Source organism: Myxine glutinosa, chromosome 14 (assembly GCF_964187855.1).
Source record: "Myxine glutinosa chromosome 14, kmMyxGlut1.1, whole genome shotgun sequence".
In the NCBI taxonomy this organism is placed as follows: Eukaryota; Metazoa; Chordata; class Myxini; order Myxiniformes; family Myxinidae; genus Myxine; species Myxine glutinosa.
The window spans coordinates 79,634,499-79,661,048 of NC_136274.1; the positions used below are offsets into that span (position 1 = coordinate 79,634,499).

Below are 26,550 nucleotides of genomic sequence, written 5' to 3' on the forward strand. Positions count from 1 at the left end.
CTAACCCCCGCTGCAGCGGGGAAAATGGCCTTAAAACAATCATTCATTCATTCATTCATACAGGGTGTTTAAAAAGATGGACCCGATTTGAAATCGCTATATCTCTGCAACCACGAACCGCCCATAAATTAACCTCTTACCACTTGAAAGGGCGGGGCATAGAGTTTCAAATGACCACCGCTAGATGGCTCTCCCAGCGCACCAACAACCTCTAGCCTCAGTCGTTCGCAAAATGGCGACCCTGCAACACAAGGCGTTTTGCATTCTGCATTTCAGCAAGACTGAATCCGTAATTGCGGTGCAGCGTGCGTTTCAACGGCGTTTTGGCATTGATCCGCCAATGCCAAAGAGCATTCGTCATTGGTACTGACAATTTGAGGAAACAGGCTGTTTATGTAAGGGGAAGACCCCAGGGCGACCACGCACTTCAGAGGAAAACGTCAGAAGAATTCAAGAGAGTTTTCTGCGTAGCCCGCGCAAGTCCACTCGTCGTGCCAGCCGAGAACTTGCGATCCCTCATACGACTGTCTGGCGTGTGTTAAGGTGACGTTTAATCCTGAGGCCATACCGGTTGCAACTGGTACAGGCTCTTCGTACAGGTGACAAAGGAAAGCGTGTAGAATTTAGTGATGCGATGTTACAGAACATGGAAGACGTTAGCTTCTTACCACGTTTGATTTTTAGTGATGAAGCAACGTTTCATCTAAGCGGTAAAGTTAACCGTCACAATGTGCGCATATGGGGACTAGAGAATCCACACGAAACTGCAGAGCATGAGCGTGATTCCCGAAAGTGAACGTGTTTTGTGCCGTTTCTCAAATAAAAGGTTTATGGCCCTTTCTTTTTCGAGGGAAAAACAGTTACGGGGCAAACCTATCTCGAAATGCTGCAGAACTGGCTCTTTCCACAACTTAATGAAGATTCCGATGACTTCATTTTTCAGCAAGACGGAGCACCGCCACATTGGTACCTGCAGGTTCGACGTTTTCCAAATGACAAACAGCCTCAACGTTGGATAGGTCGCACGGGACCCCAAGACTTGGCGCTACACTCTTGGCCCCCAAGATCCCCAGACATTACACCCTGCGACTTTTTCTTGTGGGGATACGTCAAAGACCGTGTTTTTGTGCCACCATTAGCCACTAATCTGGATGACCTCAAAAACAGAATCACGGCAGCAGTGACTTCAGTGAAAGAAGACACTCTGAGAGACGTTTGGGACGAATTCAACTATCGTCTCGATGTTGTCCTTGCAGCAGGTGGAGGGCACATAGAGCATTTATAAAATGGTTAGTAAAACTTGATAACTCATTAAACCGTTTGTAACTTTTTGTGTAATTGTAACATGTTGCCATCGTGAAATATACTTCTTTGAAATTGGGTCCATCGTTTTGAAACACCCTGTATATATATATATATATATATACGTGCACTCCTATATATATATATATATATATATATATATATATATATATATATATATATATATATATATATATATATATATATATATATATATATATACATATATATATATATTGTTGCGGTTTTGAGAGCCCCTCACCTTGTAAATAAATAATCACTTCTTGTAAATATTCCATCATTTAAAAGGTCAAAGGTCGCACCCATAGTTAGGCCATATGCAACACGTAGGACACCATAGGACTTTCAGTAATTTCCTTAATATGTGTTTCAGATAAGGCTGTGTTCCCAATAGTTGAATCTGCGTTGCATTAATTAAATAAGATAGGCCCCATTCCGTCCATTTTGCCAATCTCTCTCCAAATTGGGTTACGCGCCTCTGCTCCCCCAGCAGCGTTCGCTGCCCCCGCTCCAAACGCCATTACGCACGCAGTCAAGCTTGGAGAAGAAGGGGGCGGAGCGCCAAGAACGAGGCGTGGCCCTGTCAACGAGCCGTCAGGGGCGGAGCCGGTGAGCCCTCGCTATCCAACCAGGGCTGAGGTGAGCTCACTGGTGGGCATGTCTCTATGAAGCACGCATTGATTTCAAAGCGCGTTATGTAAGCGCAAGCTCGAGGACTGCTTTCAGGACTACGCGGGGAGAGCTCGATTAACAGAACTGCGCGGAGACGTCTGATTTTAACGTTATCCAGAGGACAGCGCGGAGACGTGCTTGTTTCAACGAACTGCGCAGGGAACCATCGTTTGATACGAACTGCCGTTTGATACGGACCTTGATTGATCGGGAGAGAGAGAGCGTTCGGCACGCTATATGTACGCGGCATTGCAGCCCTCGCATATGTAAGGTCCGGTCACGCGCCAAAGACACGCGAAGCTGCCTGCCGTTCTTCGCCCGCGGACCCGGAGCCTGGACGGAGCCTACCTGCCTGGACCCATCTGCCTGGACCTTCCTCCCCTACCACTACCATCCCGTGTGAGTCTGTCTGTTTGTCCGGGGTTGCAAGTAAGACTGTATAGATAAGCTTGCCCTGTGTCCTTTTGCTCTTCTTCTTCTTGTACATTCTTTCCCTTTCCTCTTCTTCTTGGTTGTTAATAAATCCACCTGTTCTTTCTTGGTTTTTCCCTACTCCGATCGCATCCGTCTTTTCTTTCAATTGAGTACCTGTGGCATGATTTCGGAACCGCTTCGAATCGGGTTAGTCATTTGTTAACGGCTCGGATCACGGATTGCTAACCGCTCGGCAATATTCCATCTTATCCGTGGTTCGAGCGGGAGTTATTTCCCTGCTCGCTGTCGGGGTTGGTAATTAGGTATTTGGGACCCCAAATTGACCAATCACCCGACCCAAGACCGACCGGGAGGAGCGTCATAATTTCCAGGATTCGGGGACGGCCAGCTTAAAAGATAAAGGGATTAACCCCTCCCCTTGATAAGGGGAGCGCCGACCCCCAAATCCACAACAATATATTGTTACAGACGTGGCTTGGATGTTATTTCCCGAGCGGTTTTATGGTATGACCACGTCTGCACAAGTTACCCGATTGTGCCCGAACGTTGACTAATAGCGCTATGCTAGACCAATGAAGGAAAAAGAAGACACACGGCTGGAATTAATACGACACGACACCAGGGATACGGTTCTCAAAGGTTGTTATTACAATAATGCGGAAGGTTTAGATTACAGGGACAAGAGGGAAACATAGGAAGGTGGGCACTTAAACACGCTTATATTAACCCCAACAGACGACAAATAAACGGGACAAGGCTCACTCACACGGGGGTTTGATTGCAACGAAAGCGGGTAGCGATCGCTCCAGGTGCACCTGGGCTCAGGGCAGGATCACGTACGGTCCAGTTCGGTCCAAAGATGCGGGGAGGTATCGTCGCGCTGGGGGTGGCGGTGGCTTCTCTCTCCAAGCTGAGGCGCATCTCACGTCACATCCGGCAAGCGGCTGCGTATATCCGGCGGGGAGTGACACGCCCTCGGCTCGTTAGCTCCGCCTCGTGGAATCGGCACGTTGCTTCTCATTGGGTGCGTGCGGGGGGGGTTACTGGCTCCGCCCCTGACGAGGAGCTGACAGCCAGCCCCTTCGGGGTAACCCCGTGGAGCGCATGGTCTGGAGCTAATCGAGCCGGTGTGAGGACGCATCCTCCCCCGCTCCGCCGCCTTCTCCTCTGTTGTTGTTGTAATTGTTGTTGTAGTTGTTGTTATTGTTGTTGTTTGGGGAAGAAGATGGGAGGAGGTATGGGAAAGGTCCTAAACTCACTACTGATGCCATATAATCACATTCTGGTGCAACGAAGAGTCATAATTAATGGAAACGAGGCGTTAACTGACATAGATTAAGAATAACTAGGAAGATGTCCGAAAGTTGTCTACGTGTGGTGCGGTGGACCTGGGCACGACATTTAATGGGGGAATAAGGGGAAGGTCGGCTCTACTGATTGTTATTTACATGCAATGGGACTAGGGAATGGGGGATTGGGGAAAGTTGGGGAGTATCGGAGAAAATAGGGGAATATTTACAAGCGGATATGGAGGCCAAATTCCATATTCGCAACATTGCACCCTTCTCTACCCTCGGGGCGTCCCGACCCGATAAATTTTTACCTACTTTAGTGTGGCACGCAATGTAGTTCCCTCTACTATTAACTCTACCCTGAGTGCGACAGTTTTACAGATATTCACAAATGAGTAAATATGTCCCCCTGCGACGTTGCACCCTTCTCCTCACAGAAACACACCCACAGGATAACCGAATCCGGAAAGAATTCTCAAACTACACATACAGCTGGTAGGGAGCATTATTTACACGACTACGCTGCTATTTACACTACGATCCAGGACCTGTTTTTGGAGGAACACATGCAGATGTTATGCATAGAGAGAGCGCGCTTGCCAACATCGATACACCAACCCACGAGTGCTCTGTGGCCGACGGCCCTTTAATAACGTGCAGAGCACCCTTTCCCAGCATCAAAAGCACCACCCCACCACCAATCGGTGCAGTCACCATTGTTCATTGGAATAAAAATAAATTCGACAACCCCTAACCCTGCAGGTGTCTCTTGCTCTTCTTGTGGTGCACTTGGTGTTTAACTAAAAGTGGTTCACCTGTATGGCATAGGTGCCACGTTGACCCATAGGTCCATCCCCGGGTGGTGCTTGGCCGCAAACGAACTGCGGTCCATTGTGGGTGGCCACAAACATTGCGGTCCATATGGTGTACCGATCCAGGCAGCGAACAGCGAAAGTGCAGGCCCACAACTGCGTCGCCAGCACCTCTCTCTCCTCTCTCTCTACCCCAAAGCCAGATCCTCGGAGGTGGGAGACAACAGAAGAAACAAGTGAGTAAGGTGGTAAGGGCGCAAAAGTGCACGCAATATAAGGTAATGCACACTGGGGGCACATGGGAACCAGGTGAGACAGGTACGTTCCTATCGTACGCCCCCCCCCCCACCAGGTAACCTACATGGCCCCTCCCTTACCCCTTACTGTATCCACACAACACAACACTACCCATAAACATCTACTTTACAAATCAACAAACATCCCTACTGTCTTCCCCGTTCCTCCCATATACCAAATTCGTCTTCTCTCCCTCCTAACCAATCAAATTTGCCATTTTCAACTCTCATCAAAATTTGCCATCTCCAATTCATCATCAGTCCCTCCTAGGGAGGGAGAGATGGAATCACTCCAATGTCTCATCCACGTCGTGATGCGTCTCACAAATCCACACAGCGATTCATCTCCTGCAACAAAACAAAGAAAACACAGGTGTGGAGTCATCATCATCACCACAGGTAAGTGGCTGCGTATGGTGCGACAGGTTCTTCAATCCTAACTATTTCCTAAATGACTTTAACAACTTTACACTACCCGGGGTCTTTCTCCGGCCAAACCATTGGCCCTCTTACACTATGGGTTCTAAAAACCAATTCCCATTGGCCAAACTGTGGTGCTCTTCAATTTGGGGTCTCACTCCCCCGATTCATCTCCCGGTGCCCTCGTACAATTTCTGGGCTGCGACGTGTACCTCTCCCAGTGGGTCTACCCACCTGCACACCTCCACCACTGCAGTTGCCTCCGAGCTTACCTGCTCCTCACCCTAACCTAACTACCTGGGGAAGGCCCTCTGGCTCTCTCCCCACTCCGTGCCCTCTCTGGCACTGGGCTGCCCGATCCACACCCGGGATCCCCAGGCACCCACTCACAACTACCGGCTCCCAGAGCCCACCTGCGGCCTCACCTGGCCGACATCCTCACAGTGGTGGAGTGCCCAACCAACTACACACACTAACAGGCTACACGCCCAGCCATTTCCACAACACTAATGCACCCATTCACAACACCATTCTGCAACCGCACCACAAATGCCAATATCCAACCACAATTTACCTGCACCCTCTACCTAACACTTACACTACCCGCCCCGGGTGCTCGTGAAAGGGGTCCACTCTTCCCCCATCCACACCTTCGCACCATGCACACCACTCCGTACCACTCACTCCAACTCTCTCCACACACCTGTACCTGCACACCTGTGCTCTCACACCTGGTGTCACCTGCACCCTTCTCTCCCCAAGCGCATTCGCGCTGATCCACACACTCACTACTCATACACTGCTCCACACACCTGTCCAGTTGCACACCTGTGCAATCACACCTGTTCAATTCTCACCAACACGGCATCATCTCAGCTAACTACTCCCTTCTGAAACTTGCGCTTCCCAGTCGTCCCTTTAAACTATTGCGCTCCCTCGTCATTATCATCCATACTAATCTACCTGCGTCCCCACTACAGGTATCAGTCACTAACTAACCTTAACGTTACCTAAGGTCATCTTCTCTAGATCCCTACACACAATATCCTAACCCACCCGGGCTAGTTTTCACTGCCATACACCCCATAAGCTATTGCTCCTTTGCCCCCATATGGGAAGGATGGTGGATTTGCCATCCCACCACATCGGGGGTCTCTCACTACCAATTTCGCACATCAAATTTCAACAAATCAAAAATTTGGCCAATCACTACCCATCATCTGCCAATCACTACTGCCAATCCCTTGCCAATCGTCAAATTTTGTTTTTCTCCAATTTTGGGTCCAAAACACTAACCTCATCACCCAGTCGACTCACTAATACCTCTCGGTGCGCCAATTCCTGTCCAAAGCCCGGCTTCGTAAAGCCAAACAATGGATGCTGGTTGTTTTGTGCCAGCGGCTGGATGCGTCCGGCACTCGGTGCAGGGACGGGGGCTTACCCGGGCCGAGATCCCACGCATCACCTCGGCGTGGAGCCATCCAATGTCCCGATCTCGACCTGCCGGCACGTCTCAATAGAAAGTGGTCGCCATGACGACCCTTCCTATCGAGCTGCCCGCTCCGCCTAGTGGAGCCCGGACGCGGCCGCTCCACGCGAGGCCCAGCGTGGATCGCGCACGGCGGTCCTTTCGAACCCGCCGTGGCTCGGATCTCCGCTGGTTCTCGCGGCACGCGAAGCCCGGCACGCACCGAGGGCCCGATTCGGCTAAAAGTCGACCTAACCTTTGACCCGGTTATCGTCGACGCCTCGCCTGCAGGCTTACATGCATACGCTACCCCTTTCGTGCTCATACATGCAGCCGTTCCCATTCTCCTCGTACCTTTCCTTACACACCCAGGTACACCCATTCCACTCACAGCCTTGGTCACACACCTGACCACCGAACATTTTGGCACACATTCGTTCGTAGCACACCTCACCAAAACACCTCTTCGCGCCCCCTCCTCAGTCACCTCCTCTGTGACAATCACAGGTGGGCTCTCATTCGCACACCCAACCACGTGCCTCACCACCAACTCCAGCGTGCATTCCCACTCACGCTCTACCATTCCAGGTGTGCATCCTTCCATCCCAGGTGTACATCCTCGCTCACCTGTCACAACTAACTCACGCTCCATGTCACTCTCACTACTTTCACCTCCACTCGTGACAACGCACTCACCCTTACTCTTGACAGCACACTCTTTCCCCATGCACCTGTCCGTCACACCCCTTTCTCGCGCACACTCTCCCGTTACACCCTCTGTAACACTCACCACAGGTGGACACTCTTCCTTACTTCTGACAGCGCACTCTTTCCTCATGCACCTGTCCGTCACACACCTTTCTCGCGCACACTCTTGCGCACACTCTCCCGTCACACCCTCTGTAACACTCACCACCCCGCGCTTCCACGTGCTCCCTCGCACACGCGCTACGACCGACTCACTCTCGCCAGCACCCTCACTCCTTGGCACGCACTTTTTCCTCACACACCCCAGAGTCGGACTTTCTCGCACACCTCCATTTTCGCACACCAGACCTGTCGCACACTTCACCAACGGCCTCTCACGAACACCCGGGTCTATCTCGACCCCCAAGCCTCTTAAATCACCTGGCGCATCATACGCACGACCATATTGGTCACCACTTACACCGGGTCCTCTTCCTCTTCGCTTCTGCTCCATCACCTGCGAATCCCTCATCCGGTTAATGAGCACATCATCACGATCCAAACACAGACTTTGGACCAATTCTTTTATCTCCTCTTTTATCTCTTTCTTATCCCCTCTCCGTCGCTTCTTAATTTCGCTCATCCCTTCTTCCACTTCTTCTAATTTGTGCTTCACCTCTTTTATTCCCCGGTACGTCTCCTCAAGCTCGTCCTCCAAGGCTACCTTGACCGTTTCCATGTGCGTCCTCACCTGCCGGTCCTTCGTCTCCATTACCTCTATCACCTCGTCCAACCTCGTTGTCAGTCCCTCACGTACCATCTGACATTCCCTCTTTGTCGCTATCAAGTCGTCTTTTAGTTCTTTCTGTGTCGCCTTTAAACCTCCTAATACCGCAGTGTTCCTTTGAACCTGCTCCACTAACTCCGTCTGTCCCACCGTCAGCTGCTCCACCTCCTGCGTCAGGTCCTCTATGCCCCCTTGTAACTTTACAGTCCCCTTTCTCACCTCCTTTTCCATGTGCTCCTCACAGTGCCTCACCTCCTCGCGCACTCCTCCGACCTCCTCACTCACTCCTCTTCTGATCTCCTCTCCCATCACTTGCATCTCCTGCCCAGATGCCACCCTCATCTGCTCCATTTCCTCCCTGTGAGCATCCAGTTTGGCTTCTACCCCCATTCTGACCCCCTCTATCTGCTGCTCCATTTGTTTAACTTCCCTTTCCGCTTGGTCCCTCATGTCCCTCAATTTGCCTTCCATCCTGTTTTCTAACCCCTCTAACCCATTTTTCACTCCCTCTATCTGATTCTCCTGGGCAGCCATTCTATTTTCTACCCCCATTAACCCATTCTTTACTTCTTTTATCCCGTTGTCTAACCCCTCAAAATTATTGTCTATCTTCCCAAATTTCTTGTCTAACTCCTCAAAATTATTGTCTAACCCCTCACTGGTACCCCTCGCTTCGTCCCTCATTACCCCCAATTGCTCACTCCGAGCCCTCGCTTCGTCCCTCATTACCCCCAATTGCTCACTCCGAGCCCTCGCTTCGTCCCTCATTACCCCCAATTGCTCACTCCGAGCCCTCGCTTCGTCCCTCATTACCGCCATTTGGTTTCCCATTACCCCCATTTGGTTTTCCAATCGCTCACTATTCTTTTCCATAAGGGCCGTCATTTGTATAAAAAAAAGTTCCAATCTTCCCAGCGGCGCTACTTCGGTCGCGGGCACGGTGACCAGCGAGGCGCCATTTTGCGCGCCCGCTTCTTCGTGCGTGACGGCGCTATTTTGCGAACCTGCCGCCCTCACTGCTTCGCTCTCCTCCTGTCCCTCATTTTGGTCCTGGATCGACCCTACCTCACTCTCCTTTACCGGACCCCAGCTGTCTTGATCCGCCATAGCGCGACTTTCAAAATTCGGTTTTTATTTTTTATTTTCGTAAAACAAATTGAAATTTCGCCGTTATAATTTCGCGCGGGAAACGCGCTCCGAATCGATTTTCCCTCCCAAAATTTGGGCCTAACTAATTTAGTCCCGGGTTCGAATTCCACTCCTCGACACCAATTGTTACAGACGTGGCTTGGATGTTATTTCCCGAGCGGTTTTATGGTATGACCACGTCTGCACAAGTTACCCGATTGTGCCCGAACGTTGACTAATAGCGCTATGCTAGACCAATGAAGGAAAAAGAAGACACACGGCTGGAATTAATACGACACGACACCAGGGATACAGTTCTCAAAGGTTGTTATTACAATAATGCGGAAGGTTTAGATTACAGGGACAAGAGGGAAACATAGGAAGGTGGGCACTTAAACACGCTTATATTAACCCCAACAGACGACAAATAAACGGGACAAGGCTCACTCACACGGGGGTTTGATTGCAACGAAAGCGGGTAGCGATCGCTCCAGGTGCACCTGGGCTCAGGGCAGGATCACGTACGGTCCAGTTCGGTCCAAAGATGCGGGGAGGTATCGTCGCGCTGGGGGTGGCGGTGGCTTCTCTCTCCAAGCTGAGGCGCATCTCACGTCACATCCGGCAAGCGGCTGCGTATATCCGGCGGGGAGTGACACGCCCTCGGCTCGTTAGCTCCGCCTCGTGGAATCGGCACGTTGCTTCTCATTGGGTGCGTGCGGGGGGGGTTACTGGCTCCGCCCCTGACGAGGAGCTGACAGCCAGCCCCTTCGGGGTAACCCCGTGGAGCGCATGGTCTGGAGCTAATCGAGCCGGTGTGAGGACGCATCCTCCCCCGCTCCGCCGCCTTCTCCTCTGTTGTTGTTGTAATTGTTGTTGTAGTTGTTGTTATTGTTGTTGTTTGGGGAAGAAGATGGGAGGAGGTATGGGAAAGGTCCTAAACTCACTACTGATGCCATATAATCACATTCTGGTGCAACGAAGAGTCATAATTAATGGAAACGAGGCCTTAACTGACATAGATTAAGAATAACTAGGAAGATGTCCGAAAGTTGTCTACGTGTGGTGCGGTGGACCTGGGCACGACATTTAATGGGGGAATAAGGGGAAGGTCGGCTCTACTGATTGTTATTTACATGCAATGGGACTAGGGAATGGGGGATTGGGGAAAGTTGGGGAGTATCGGAGAAAATAGGGGAATATTTACAAGCGGATATGGAGGCCAAATTCCATATTCGCAACAATATATATATATATGGGAGTGTACACTGGATCAGCACGTCGCTCCGTCCTTTGACAACTCCTCAGCACCATCCTGACACACAGCACTGTGTGTGCTACGGATTGAGGGGTTTTTACGGCAGCCGGAGTGCAAATCCTGTCACCAACCTCCTTGAGAGAGGACCCAGTACCCTGGTACTCATTTCGCTGACCTCAGAAGGATGACCGGCTGAGTCAACCCCACCTGGTATTAATTCAACAGCTGAACGGGATTCAAACTCGGGACCCTAGGATCCCAAGCTAGCCGCCCTAACAATATGTCTCATTCATACACAAAAAGTTCATCCCAAGGGATTTCAATGTATGCAAAAAGGATAAATCAAAGGAAAACAAGCGTTATGCGAAGGTCCCCAGTCGGTGAAGTGATGCGAGTTGACAAAGTGGAAGACGCAAGGCGGCCATCTTGGATTTTGACGTGGTGACCCAATTTTCTATAGCGTTCTCCCTTATGCTTAGATACACCCACACACCAGATTAGAAGTTAGTAGTTCGTTTATTTTTCAAGATATTTCGCTCACAAAGTTCAGACATATATATGGTGGCGGCCATCTTGGATTTTGACGTGGCGACCCAATTTTCAATAGCGTTCTTTCGTATGCCTAGATACAACCACACACCAGATTATAAGTTGGTACTTCACTAATTTTTCAAGATATTTCGCTCACAAGGTTCAGACATATATATGGTGGCGGCCATCTTGGATTTTGACGTGGTGACCCAATTTTCAACAGCGTTCTTTCTTATGCCTAGATACACCCACACACCAGATTAGAAGTTGGTACTTCACCAATTTTTCAAGATATTCCGCTCACAAGGTTCAGACATACATGGCGGTGGCCATCTTGGATTTTGACGTTGCGACCCAATTTTCAATAGCGTTCTTCCTTATGCCTAGATACACCCACACACCAGATTAGAAGTTGGTACAGTACTTCGCTTATTTTTCAAGATATTCTGCTCACAAGGTTCAGACATACATGGCGGTGGCCATCTTGGATTTTGACGAGGCGACCCAATTTTCAATAGCGTTCTTCCTTATGCGTAGATACACCCACACACCAGATTAGAAGTTGGTACTTCGCTTATTTTTCAAGATATTCCGCTCACAAGGTTCAGACATACATGGCGTCAGACATACATGGCGGCGGCCATCTTGGATTTTGACGTGGGTTGCACCCACACACCAAATTAGAATTCGGACCTTCGCTTACGCACGCACGTACGCACGCACGTCCGCACACACGGACAGAGGGTAAAACCATAGTCCCCCTTTCGTTCCGTGGTGCGACGGGGGACAACAAAGTTCCACTAACACGCAAAAAAGCAGAAAAAGTGCTCAAGGCAACATCAAATCATTGCCACGTTAAACAGGCTACAAATCCTCTTTCCACACCAACCATTGCTAAGCTATCTCCTATTAAATGCTAATCCTGCACACAATCTTCTAACAGCCAGCTGTATCCCAAGCAAAATATTACATACAGGTTAAGCAGCTTATCTGTCAAAGAGGCATTGTTAGAGTACACTCAACATTTTCAAGCATAAAAATAAAACACCCCAAAAGACGACAATAATCTTTATCAGTCTTCAGTCAATCAATCAAAATTGGTTGGTTAGTCAATCAATCAAAATGTCTTGGAGTTGCTAAATCTCAAGTGCTGTGCAAAAAAAAAAAAAACAAGACTTAAGAAAAGTAGAGATTAAGAAACAGATTGGATTTTAAAAGAGATTTAAATGCATCTGTTCTAACCAGAGGGAAAAGTGCACAATCAACTTGGGACTTTCGAGTTTTTTGGAGAACCAAACGAAACGTAACATTCAAATGGTGAAAACAGTCGAGGATAATGATGACACACCTGTGAGCCACTGACATTCCCAGGTGAAACATTGCTGAAAATCATAGACTCAGTCATCACAAGTCAGGGAGGAGCGAAATGTGCTGTTGGTCAGAGGTCGGAGGAGGGGGCGAGGGGATATTAGGGTTGATCAACTCAACTGAGCAACAACACGGGAGGAGGGAATATGTAAACACTCAAGGTTCAGCCAAGAACAGCTGAAACGAAAATAACAATAATAATAACAAGCATTACGCCTAGGTCCCCCGTCGGTGAAGTGATGCGAGTTGACAAAGTGGAAGACGCAAGCCGGCCATCTTGGATTTTGACGTGGCGACCCAATTTTCAATAGCGTTCTCCCGTATGCGTAGATACACCCACACACCAGATTAGAAGTTAGTAGTTCGTTTATTTTTCAAGATATTTCGCTCACAAGGTTCAGACATATATATGGTGGTGGCCATCTTGGATTTTGACGTGGCGACCCAATTTTCAATAGCGTTCTTCCTTATATGCGTAGATACACCCACACACCAGATTAGAAGTTAGTAGTTCGTTTATTTTTCAACATATTTCGCTCACAAGGTTCAGACATATATATGGTGGCGGCCATCTTGGATTTTGACGAGGCGACCCGATTTTCAAAAGCGTTCTTCCTTATGCCTAGATACACCCACACACCAGATTAGAAGTTGGTACTTCGCTTATTTTTCAAGATATTCCGCTCACAAGGTTCAGACATTCATGGCATCAGACATACATGGCGGCGGCCATCTTGGATTTTGACGTGGGTTGCACCCACACACCAAATTAGAATTCGGTCCTGCGCTTACGCACGCATGCACGCCCGCACACGGACGCACGCACGCACACACACACACGGACAGAGGGGAAAACCATAGTCCCCCTTTCGCTCCGCGGTGTGACAGGGGACAATAACCAACTTTGACATATTGTAGCTTCTATCTTTACCAAATTATTTATATCAGGTTACAATAATAACATTTTGACTGCCCAATAAACTCGATTTGAATGACAATGCAACATGGCCACCACTTAACATGTTGTCCATTTTGTAAAGTCTTTCCTCTGCATAAGAGCAGCTTGGAAGAACAGTGGATAAAGTCTTGCTGCATTGTCCTCACCGGTGTCAGATCGATTGCCAAGACTATTCAAAAATGTCATCTTGAGAGATGTGCACCATGGAGTCTATTTGCCAAGATTTTAAAAACCGACGATGGCATCCACCCCAACGACCCTCAAAAGGATATGGGACACTATCTGGATAAACACACAAAATGAAACTCAACCTATGTATGCTCTCACTAACCTACTGAAACACATTTCAAGAACTGCACAGATAAGAACAATATCCAATACTTACTGTATGCTAAATCCTGTGTATAAAATACTGCATATCGTGTATGTATTATATATGTATATATGTATGTATATTCATCATTCATCAACTCACATCATGTATGTATGTATGTATGTATGTATGTATGTATGTATGTATGTATGTTCAGCGGAAGACGACTTGGGGACGACTAAGAAGAAGACCTTTGTTGGTCGAAAGCTTGTTGAGAATTAAAGATCGACCGTCCTGAAGCTACGTCTGCGTCTTATTCAATCTCCCGATTATTTATTCAATACAAATGAGACGCCCTGCTCGTACTGTGGAGTTTCTACTATTTCTCACAGTTATATATATCTATATCTATATCTATATATCTATATATATATATATATATACGGTATATATATATATATCTATATATATATCTATATATATATCTATATATATATATATATCTATATATATATATATATATATATATATATATATATATATATATATATATATATATATATATATATATATATATATATATATATCAAATGAATCCATCTTGAGTTCTCCAACCTTTAATGAGCAAAATAAACAACTGCTCGACGTTTCGATAAGCAACACAGACAAACATGCATCCACTGACCTTTCTCAAGAGTAAAGAAAAACAATTCTATACCCTGGGGTGGGGACACCGAAGCCACCAATCAATACCATTCTGGAACAACTCGTGCCATTCAAATTTAAACCGTAAATCAAAACCAAAACCGTTGAACCAACTGAAACCACACATTGGGATGTTACATCAAAACAACCGTTAAATCACACGTTGAATCAAACAAAACATCGCATAATTCAAATAAATCGATGAAAAAACAAACAAACATGATTATTTGCTTCAAGTGATTGTGGTAACTTAAATGAATTAAGCTAAACGGATATATCGCAAACCTAAAGTAAGAATGTATACCCAAATGACAGCAACTGAGTTAACTAGAACGGGCACTCGGTAGAGCGCATACCTTCGCCGCAGCTACTGTTCTGTACTGTACTAAAATACGATTTTGACCTTTTCGTGACCTTGACCTTGACCTTTGACCCGATTGCTCCCAAAATCTAATCAAATGTGTCCCGTATAATAACCAATCATCCCACCAAATTTCATGCAATTCGGTTGAATACTTTTTGAGTTATGCGAATAACATACACACACACACACACACAGACATACAAATAAATACACAGCGATCAAAACATAACCTTCCGCTTTTGCGAAGGTAATAACTTGCATACTTGGTGACGCAGTTTCTCTGGTACGTTTCTGCATGAGAGGGACAAACGCTAGTGGTAAATCAAGCACTTCCTCTGTAAGAGACACAACAGACTCCTCAACATGCCATGCCTCCAGAACCCTCCTTTTTTGAGGGTATATATATTTACTGTATACTACATACAGTGTGCCTTCAGAAAGTATTGTTACATTTGTGGGGTGTAGGTAAAAGGATACCGTAGGAAAGGTAGCACTGCATAATTAATAGCATGGACCGTGTGGTGTGATGCGTAGGAGAAATCTTGATGTACAGTAAGATGGGAAACTGTAACTTAAGGTTGTTTGAATGTTCTTCACATGGAGGTGCGGGGGGGGGGGGGGGGGGGGCGCGTGAAGACATGCTAAAGAGTGGTATGGTATAAGGATAATTCTCCCCGGTGCATGCTTTACCTCTAACTTTCCCTTTAGGTTTTGCTGCCACCGCCGGCCATGAAAGCCACCTTTAAATTACATTTACCGCCAGCAAAAAGCCAGACAGGTTCCCGGACTAAGCCCCGCCTCAAGATGGACCTAATAGGAGAAAGCCCCGCCCATGAGAGGCGGAGAATAAGGGGGCAGTCAGAAAGACCATCAAGCCACACCCCGAGGGACGTAATTGGACCGAGAACGTGGGTGTGACGAACTGGGAGGGAAACGAGCCGATTGGCTCTCAGGAGCGAAGAGGAAGAGGGTCTCTCTCTGCTCGGGGAATAGAATTGCTCCATCTTTTTGGGTTGTGCGCTTGTGCTGAGGTTGTTTTTGTGCACGCTTTTGAGAGCAAGGAGCTCTTTGCTGTGGTGGTGCTATTGAAGGAGGTTTTGGAGTCTGGTGCTGTTTTGTGTCACTGGGTGTACCGCAATGAGCATGGAGAAAAGAAAGAAAACCAAAGAACTGTCTGAGGAGGTCAGACACAAGACTGTAGCCAAGCATGGACAATCTCAAGGCTACAAGTCCACCTTCAGAGACCGTGATGTTCCTGTGTCCACCATACGCAATGTTATCAGGAAGTTTAAGGCCCATGGCACTGGAGCCAACCTCCCTGGACGTGGCCGCAAGAGAAAACTTGATCGAAGATTGCAGCAAAGGATTGTTTGAATGGTGGAGAAAACACCTCGATCAACTGCCAAACAGATTCAAGCTGACCTTCAGACACAAGGTACAATAGTTTCAACTCACACCATCCGTTGCAAACTCAATGAAAGGGGGTTCTATGGTAGGAGTCCCAGGAGGACCCCACTACTGGAAGAAAGACCAAAGAAAGCCCGACTGGAGTTTTCTAAAACACACCTGAACAAGCCAAAATCCTTCTGGGAGAATGTCCTGTGGACAGATGAGACCAAATTCGAGCTTTTTGGTAAAGTACATCATCTGTATGTTTACAGATAACAAAATGACACCTTCAAAGAAAAGAACACCTTCCCCACAGTCAAACATGGAGGAGGTTCAGTGATGTTTTGCGGTTGCTGTGCTGGGTGCCTTGAATGTGTGCATGTCATCATGAAATCAGGAGATTACCAAGGCATTTTGGAGCGCAATGTTCAACCCAGTGTCAGAAAGCTGGGTCTCCGTCGAAGGTCATGGGTCTTGCAGCAGGACAATAAACCCCAAACACACTTCAAAAAGCACCCAGGAATGGTTCAAGACAAAGCACTGCACTGTTCTGAAGTGGCCAGCAATGAGTCCAGATATAAATCCCATTGAACACCTGTGGGGAGATCTGAAAACACCAGTAGGGAGAAGGTACCCTTTAAATTTGGGAGAACTGGAGCAGTTTGCACAAGAAGAGTGGGACAAACTGCCAGTAGAGAGGTGTAGGAAGCGCATTCATGGCTATGGGAAGCGCTTGACTGCAGTTATTTTGTCCAAAGGCTGTGATACCAAATATTAAGTCGAGGGTGTCAATAAATTTGTCAATGCCATTTCTTTTTCTTTTCTGATATTAAATGATATATTAAGTTCTGAATCAAAAACAAAGCTTCTGTAATATTAATTGTTAAATAAAGAATTGTGGACAACAAATACTTTTGTCAATTTCAACTTGTTTTTAGAGAAAATTGTGAGTTATTTGAAAAAAGTGTATATATATCAAATATCAATTTTTTGGCCACGACTATGTATATACATACATACATATATATATATATATATATATATATATATATATATATATATATATATATATATATATATATATATATATATATATATATATATATATATACATACATACATACATACATACATACATACATACATACATACATACATATATATACATACATACATACATACATACATACATACATACATACATACATACATACATACATATATATATATATATATATATATATATATATATATATATATACACACATATATATACAGTGCATTCAGAAAGTATTCAGACCCCTTCACTTTTTTGACATTTTGTTATGTTGCAGCCTTATGCTGAAATCGTTTAAATTCATTTTTTCCCTCATCAATCTACACTCAATACCCCATAATGAAAAAGAGAAAACAGGATTTTAGAAAGTTTTGCAGATTTTTTTATCGAGAAAAACTGAAATATCACATTGACATAAGTATTCATACCCTTTGCTATGACACTTTAAATTTAGCTGAGGTGCATCCCATTTCTCTTGATCATCTTTGAGATGTTTCTACACCTTGATTGGAGTCCACCTGTGGTAAATTCAATTGATTGGACATTATTTGGACAGGCACACACCTGTCTATATTCACTCTCACAGCTGACAATGCATATCAGAGCAAAAACCAAGCCATGAGGTCAAAGGAACTGCCTGCAGAGCTCAGAGACAGGATTGTGTTGAGGCACAGATCTGGGGAAGCCTACAAATAATTTCTGTTGCATTGAAGGTTCCCAAGAGCACAGTGGCCTCCATAATTTTTAAATGGAAGAAGTTTGGAACAACCAGGACTCTTCCTAGAGCTGGCTGCCCGGCCAAACTGAGCAATCGGGGGAGAAGGTCCTTGGTAAGAGAGGTGACCAAGAACCTGATGGTCACTGGCTGAGCTCCAGACATCCTGCGTGGAGATGGGAGAAACTTCCAGAAGGACAACCATTACTGCAACACTCCACCGATCTGGGCTTTATGGCAGAGTGGCCAGACGGAAGCCAAACAGTTCAATCTTGGTTTCATCAGACCACAGAATCTTGTTTCTCACAGTCTGAGTCCTTTAGGTGCTTTTTTGCAAACTCCAAGCGGGCTTTCATGTGTCTTTCACTGAGGAGAGGCTTCCGTCGACTGAGATCCGGGTCGGGAAATTGACAGATTGTGTCAATTCCAATGAGTCGCGGAAGTCCTTTGCTGAGAAGCCATTGCTGGTGTGAGAGGTACCCACACTCAATCAGCTGGAATGATGACAGTTGAAGTCACCACAAATGAGGAAGAGAGAGTTGGGATGAGTGGATAGAAGTTGGTCCATGTTGTCAGACAGCGAGATGTAAATGGAGTCATCACTGTTTGGTGGACGGTACAACACACATGTGAACAAAAGTTGGGAGCTGAGCTGAAGCCATGGCCAGAGGTACTCCTGGGGGTGTGGTGGAGAGAGGGCAGTGCAGAGAGTGTGAGGAAGAGAGTTTTTGATAAAGATAGCAACCCCACCACCAGGATGAGGCTCAGGTGTATCATACCGGAGGAGGGAGTAACCAGAGAGATATTTAGGAATTTGAGACATCTTGAAGGAGGAAAGTTTCTGTTAAGCAGATTAAGTCTGGTTTGTCAGAAGCAACCTGTCGGGAGAAATCAATCAGGTTTCAGCGAAGGCCCCGGATGATTGAGGTCCATACCGTTAAGGGGAGGGGTAGGGTAAGATGAGGGAGAGGAGGAGGAGCTGGGAGAGCTGTTGATAGTGTGTTGGAGATTTCAGAAGAGCTAGGAGAAAGTGAAGGATGAGGAGGACAAAATGTTTGATGGTGATTGGATGAGGCACAGTGAGGTGTTATTTGAGGGGGGGCAGAGCGAGGAAGAAGGTTGGAGGGGATGTAGGTATGAGTTGGAAGGAAGAGGAAGCGGGGAGGAGGTCGCTTTGAGGAGGAGGGGTGAGAGGGGAGAATTGGAGAAGAATGGAGGGTGGGGAGATTTTTAGGGGAGGGGCGAGTGGGGAATTTAGGAGGGGAGGGGCGACGGGGTAGTTTGGGAGGGGAGGAGTGAGGGGAGAGTTTAGGAGGTAAGGGGTGAAGAGGGAGTTTAGGAGGAGAGAGGCGAGGGGAGAGATTTGAATGCCCCCCCTGCTCTATCTGTGTTCTGTCCCCCAAATATTCCTGCAGGACACACAAGATCTGCCAGCATCCCTCTTCTGGTGAAACTGCCAAAATCAAGACCCTCTGCTCACCTTCACCCCTTCATTCCTCTTTTCTCCTGCCTCTGGAACAAACTCCCACACTCTCTTCAATCCCTCTCCTCCCTCCAGGTCTATAAAACAGCTGTTTCCCACCATCTTTTGTCTTCCCCCATCCAAAACCTTGATCTTTTCTACCCCCGTTAAAACACCCCCAATCCGCCTCTTTCAATCCCCAGCTTCTTTCCTGAAATTCCTAGTAGTGAAATTCCTTGTAGTGTTCATTTGCTTTATACCGTGTACCCCTTCCTCCTCTCCAGCCCTTCCCCTTCCACAGATCTACCGACTTCCTTGTTCTCTACTGTTGTTGTGCTTGTGTGCTTCCCTCTCCCTCAACCTCCCCCTCTCCCTCTTGTCTCCCGCTCCCTTCATTGTATGTTATGTGTCTGTGCATGTTTTCATGTTAAATGTGTTCGCTCTAACATAAGCCTCGATTCTGTATACAAAAAAAAAAGGTGAGGGCGGAGTTTAGGAGGAGAGGGGTGAATTGGGATTTTAGAAAGTGTTGGACGATTAATGGAAAACTAACATTTATTGCAAAATGAGTTTCTTGTGATTTTCAAGTCAGGGATCCGTTTGAAAACGTTGGAGGAGGGGTGGAATGCAGGTGAGTTTAGGGAATGTAGAAAGGAAGAACTGTAAGAAATTGAATTTTTATTTGAAATGGAGTGATTTGATGAGCAAATCGAAGACAACCTTTCAAAGAAGAAGAAAAGTGTGTTGTAATATATAACAGATACAACACTGCATATGAAGGAAGGAGAGAAAACAGGTGGGGCGAAACACGCGGTCGGGGGAGGGGAAGCCACGAGGAGAGAAGAAAACTATTAAGATTTTTTTTTTGGAATTACCACTTTAAACAAAGGGTAAGATGTTCAGGGAAAGTATGGGGTGAAAAGAAAGAAACAAAAAAGTAATACAGTGAGAGAACGAAAGTAAATAGATAACAAACGACGGTGATGAGACAGGGAAGCCTTAAGGGACCAGGCCCGAAAACGCGGCACGAACAAAACGACGATTACGCACAAGTATGCACGATTTACAATCGAGATCTTACTATAAACACACAGTAGACACATACACAGTAAAATAAACAGTACAGTTTTAACAAACACAAACGGGAAAAATACTTAACTTTGATGAAGTGGATAGCTTGGAAGAACACTACCTTGCCGGCAGAACTGGAAGCGGAAGTCCAATACTTGGATGGGAATTGTTCGAGATACTTTTAGCTAAAGACCAGAAAGATCTATTAGTGGAAGAAGATGAGAAGTTGTCACAATTCTTTTGGATAAAGGATTGCTTCGCCTCACGAATAACATGTTTGCAATGATTTCTGGCATATATGAAAGCTGAATATGAGTGAGAGGAAGAAGAGTTTTTCCATGTCTGATATGCTGCATCTTTTGCACTAATGGCCTCATAGCAGGGATTATTGAACCAAGAGTTGGTAGGAGAGATATACTTGAACGAGAAGGGGATATAAGCCTCCATTCCTGCAACAATAACCTAAGCTATACGTTCAGCAGAGATAGAGGCATCGCACGAGGAGAGGCAGTTGTCTTTCCAGGTAATATCAGAAAATAAGTTGCGTAAACCAGTCCAGTCAGCGCTATTGAAATGCCAATACCGGCGTTTAGTCGGAGCAGTCGGAGAAGAAGGAGTGGTGGCAAGTAAAGTGATGTTCACAAGATTGTGCTCAGAAGAACGAATTGGAGGTGAAATTGTGTAGCTACATAACACAACGGATTGGAGGTAAAGAACAAATCCAAAGTATTGAAAGAGTGGTCATGACGATCTGGGATATGAATAAGGTGGGTGATAATTTGTTCCAAATCATTTTGAATGGAAAATTTTGAAAGATTTTCATTTGCAGATTTTCTTAAGCTTTGTTAAGTTGGATGGGGAGTGTCGGTGAACAGCAATCTTCAAGTCTTTCCACAGATTCTCAATGGGATTAAAGTCTGGGCTTTGGCTGGGCCACTCACGGACTTTCACATTCTTGTTCTGAGGCCATTCCAGTGTTGCTTTGGCTGAATGCTTGGGGTTATTGTCCTGTTGGAACGTAAATCTTCACCCCAGTCTAAGGTCTTTTGCACTCTGAAGCAGGTTCTCCTCAAGGATTTGCCTGTATTTGGCTTCATTCATTGTTCGCTCTGTCCTTACAAGTCTCCTTGTCCCTGCCGCTGAAAAGCATCCCTATAGCATGATGCTGCCACCACCATGTGTCACCCACCGTAAGATGATGTTGGATGGGTGATGAGCTGTGCTCACTTTCTGCCAAAGGTAGTGCTTTGCATTCAGGCTAAAGAGTTCAATTTTCGTCTCATCTGATCACAGCATATGGTGGGGCTGCAGACATTACAGAAGGGAGGGGTCATGTTTATTCTGCTTCTGAACACACTTCAATACATGTCCTATCATTCCACAAAGAAACCAAACACTTATTTATGTTTGATGTACATTGATGAAATAACTTGTCTATCTTACCCCCTTTACTCCTCGTGACCATTCCCACAACAATATATGTCACTATTCTGCCACCCAGAGAATCCATAACAGCTGTCTAGCTACAGGTGATGACAGTGTCACAACTTGCAAGGTCACCATGCCTCATGAGCAAGCCAACCAAATCTTTGAACCAGCAACAACCAGTTGAAGGTAGCAATTTCAAAAGGCCCTTTAGTTCCAATAATCAAGCTCTCTGACACATCAACACTGGCAGTCTGGTGATTGACTGTATTACACTACAAATATACATTGCCAACAATGCATCGCAATCTTCAACCATTCATCCTGACATGTCCATCTTATGTCCAAACCTATAGACATGGCTCAGGCTGTCAATATTTATTTATTTATGAGGTGAACCCAGCAAAATTATGGTAGGAAAACTAAACAAAGTCCTGTGCAATTCCCATGAACTGAACACAAAAGTGACTACTCAAGTAAAAAAAAAAAAGGAAAGGCAAAGCATTGCCAAATGAAGACCACCCACCTCCACACCCACCCCTTTAACCTCTCCCCCCCCCCCCCCCCCCCCACCAAATAAGAAACCTATGCTATTCTTACTAACATCACTGCAACAATCACCCTTTCTCACCCAACATGCATCGTTATCCTGACAGTTGAACAGAAAACAATCCACAGCAGATACAAAGGAATATATTGTGGACTCCACCATCAAAAATAAAACCGAGTACAAATTGTCTTCCTGAATGCGTTCATTTTGCTAACCTCGAATCAACAGTGCCAATGACCTATGAAGTTCATTTTCCTGCAAAATAAAATGCAACTTGGGATCTCATGGTTAGGGTAACAACAAGTGGAGAGTAGATCACGCTTCAATGGACACGATGTACAACATAATGTAATGTTTGAGCCACGTTAAGACGACGACGTTAAATACAAAGTATAATTAATCTCTTCTTTTCCCAGGTACAAATTATACTCTCAGCCTCTTGCCCCTCTCATTTCCAGCCGTTCTTAAACATTAAGGTGCAGAGTAAAAACTACAAACAGATTACATACACAGCTGGAAAAAGCCCCATCAAGACATGGTCAAATTACTTCAAAGCAGACAACTGCTCGTTTGGCATGATATCCAATACCATCTTTCCTTTAAAATCGTACACTCGTAAACAGAGCATAATTGAAGTAGTCAAACGGCAGAGAAAACAAAGCATTAATGACTAAATTTACAGCAGCATCTAAGAGGGCAGAATCCAATTACAACTACACAGTACAAAGCCCAATAAACATATTACAAGGGGAGAGGAAGGGTAAAACTCTAGTAAGGGAGGAAGGTTGCAGGAACAAGAGAAAGTTGTTGATGGAAGGATGACCATTGTGCTCGATTGGAAAGGGAGAGGTATGGTCATAAACTTGCACGTGTACCCCCATTAGACGTACATTTTTAAGATGCACATCATCAAATGAGAACGACGCAGGAACAAGTCGACCAAGTTGCGGGACAGAATGCGGTGGGTTGGAAAACAGACAAGCGAACTTCTGCTCCAAAGGTAACACCAAAGGTGTTGGTTTCGTACACATGAGGATGTAAAAACTCCAAAGGTATTCTCTCCACAATATTGGAAGTACAATTACATGCCAATTACAATTACAATTACATGCCATCACCAAATTCCAAAAGAAAATATGTCAAACATGAGCTACTATTAACCTAGCAGAACCACAGGCACATTATGATAACGCACTGTTTGCAGAGCCTTCCAAGAGTTTCCTTGGGGTGTAGAAAACGAAAAATTTAAAAAGAGGAGAAAAGACGAATATCATAACAGCCAACATCCAATAATAGTGTAAGCACCCAGGGCTTGTCACTTCACAATTTATAATAACCACCGTGCCAAACACACAGCAAAAACGTGGCCCGGTGTCAGACGGAGAAGAATGGAGCTTTGGTGCCACTTAATTACGATGATTTATCAAGCGAGTAGCAGACATCTTCACAGGAACATGCACACCCAACCACTACTTATAACCAGTATCTGGCACAGGTAAAGACCAAACATCGGCAGACAATTATACATTTCACGAATCGAGCAACATGGGCCTGACCTCAAAGCCACCGGTGATAAAACTAAAGTCGAACCAGAGTTTGTTCCTGAACAATAGACTGTGAAACAGCTTGCCAGTGGTGGGGAGGTGGGGGGTAGAGGGAGGCTGAGCTGGTAGCGGGAGGGCTTTGGAAGAAATATTTGTCTCCAGATACAACTGGAGCCATGCTGGCCAATGTCACACATTTGAGATTCTAAGAAATGACCGCAGTGTATGGATGGATGGATGTGCACAAGAGTGCAAAAACAAGACAAGGTCATGGCACCTTAAATGTGTCCCTCACCTCAAGTGCCTTCAGTGTGGTGAAGCTCGCAATAGCAAAACCATCAATGATGTCCTCGTCCTGGGAGCTCGCGGATTCTCTGCGACGTCGGCGGGGAGGTCTCGGCCTCCTGGGTACGGCTCCCCCCGGAGCAGAGGCCGTCTCTCTCTCAGAGCTCGGAGTCCGAGGTCTCGTCGGACCACCTGGAAGTCTGGCCGCCTCCCTTCGGCGGTCCCTCTGAGATCGAGTACGCCGGCTCCGGCGAGTGGAGCTCGGCCGAGCGCCATCCATGTTCGCGCAGAGGAGAAAAGATCGGAAAGCGAAGGAGGTTGGCGAAATGGCTCAAAGAAAGACGCGACAGAATGGAGATGTGACAGGAGGTGCAAGAGGAAAAAATGGAATTAGGCGAGGAGGGATTGTCTCTCCCACAAATAAAATGAGAAAGCTGAAGGACAGGACCAACGCAGATAGGGAAGTCACCACTTTGGAGCTTTCTGTGCAGTACTTGTTCTACAGCCTCTGACAACGAGGTGAACAGATGCGGCTGTAGTTGTGGAGGTCGTTGTGATGACGCTGGGCTGATAAAATAATTGCGCGAAATTCAGACCAACAGCAAGATGGGGTTGAGGGGGAGAGGGTATATATTTAATTAGGGCAGCAATTAGACGCAATTTCTCGCCAGTAGACAGGGAACAGAAAGTATGGGGGGCTTGGGGTAGGGGGTCTTGGAGACCTTTTGGTGATAAAATGGAAATCAGTTAATAAGAAACATCAAATCTTTAGAAGAGACAACTGCAGGCGGCGAAGCAGGCTGTGTGGACAAAGACAGACAGACGCACAAGGCAAGCAGTTAAGAAATATGACGAGGTGTTCAAGGAGGAGAGACGCGGACACGAGGGGAGAGTAACGGAGTCGACGAATGTTAGAAGAGAGGTCGGAGTGCACCAGTGATGGGTAAATGGAGGAGAGATGGACAGGAGAGAGACAGACAGAGAGGGAAAGAGGCGAGCCGGCCTAGCAGAGGGACAGCCGGCTCACCAGCCTGTCTCAGCCACATGCCTCCATTTTCTCCAACAAACAGCCGTCTTTGCTTCCTCTGCCACTACGAGAGGAATCCGGGTGCGGGGATGCCGGCAGGAGGAAGGGTTAGACAAGGACGAAAAGGGTTAGGAGGAAGGAGAGAGAGGAGGACAGCGAGAAGGACAGAGAGACACACACATATATATATATATATATAAATATATACACACACACACACACACACACACACACACACACACACACACACACACACACACACACACAGGGGGGGGGGGGGGGGAGAGAGGAACGAGAGAGGTGGGAGGGAGAGGGGGAGAGAGAGGAGGGAGAAAGAGAGAGAGAGAGAGAGAGAGAGAGAGAGAGAGAGAGAGAGAGAGAGAGAGAGAGAACACGAGAGAGAGAAAGAGAGATGGTGGAGGATATGCGGGTGGGGTGTTATGGGGTAGGAGAGCGAAGGGGAGAAGAGGTGAAAGAGATGGAGCGAAGAGAGACGGAGGGCAGACACAGTGAAGAGAAAGACAGCGAAAGACAGCGAAAGACAACCGCGATGAGGAGCCGCCCCCGGCGAGTCTTCTGTGGCAACAACTCCGTCCAGCGAGCGAAACGACGACGCCGCGACGAAGCAGCGCAGCTGACGGAGAGAGCGCAGGACGAGGAGTTTCCCGCCGTTCCTCTTGAGAATTACAATAAGAAATTATTATTTCTGTTTTTTTTTTTCTTTTCTAAACCTCGTCCTCCTCCTCCTCTTCCTCCACCGAGCGATGCGGCCCAGGACGGGAGACAAGGCGGCGCACTAATACCGCGTCCGGCTGCGCCACCACCACCAGCCGCTGTCGGCTCGCTCCGCGCCAGCGAAGTAGTTCGTGACTACACGCTCAAGCGTCACAGTGTTTGCGGTGCAGCTCTTTTGCCGCTACAGATATGAATCTTCTTTCCTTTCTTGGTACTTCTTCTCAGTCTGTTGAATATAACCGAACTTATAATAATCAAACAACTGCTGGCCGACGTATAATTATGTATTTCAGTACTTTTAATTTAACAAAAACACTCGTGCAGTATTATTCGTGCGGTTATATTGTGACTTGAGGTGATTCACCAATATTTATGACGACCCTCGGATGGACGTTAAACCAGGTGTCCCGTCTGCTGGTATATTAGTTGATGAACATTAAAGACTCCCAGGGTGTCCTTCACGCAGAGGAGGCGAC

At 46.6% G+C, this 26,550-nt stretch overlaps 1 protein-coding gene across 6 annotated transcripts in view; it reads right to left on the bottom strand.

Annotated features, from left to right (window-relative positions):
- The window catches only part of LOC137439946 (autism susceptibility gene 2 protein homolog), a 537,082-nt gene extending 510,932 nt beyond the window's left edge, over positions 1–26,150 (bottom strand). For all 6 annotated transcript variants that reach the window (XM_068136223.2, XM_068136220.2, XM_068136222.2 and 3 more), the window contains exon 1: positions 24,323–26,150. In XM_068136223.2, coding sequence (XP_067992324.2) covers positions 24,323–24,592 — 270 coding nt within the window. In that variant the 5' untranslated portion in view covers positions 24,593–26,150. The remainder of the gene's footprint in view (positions 1–24,322) is intronic.
- Positions 26,151–26,550: the final 400 nt, after the last annotated feature.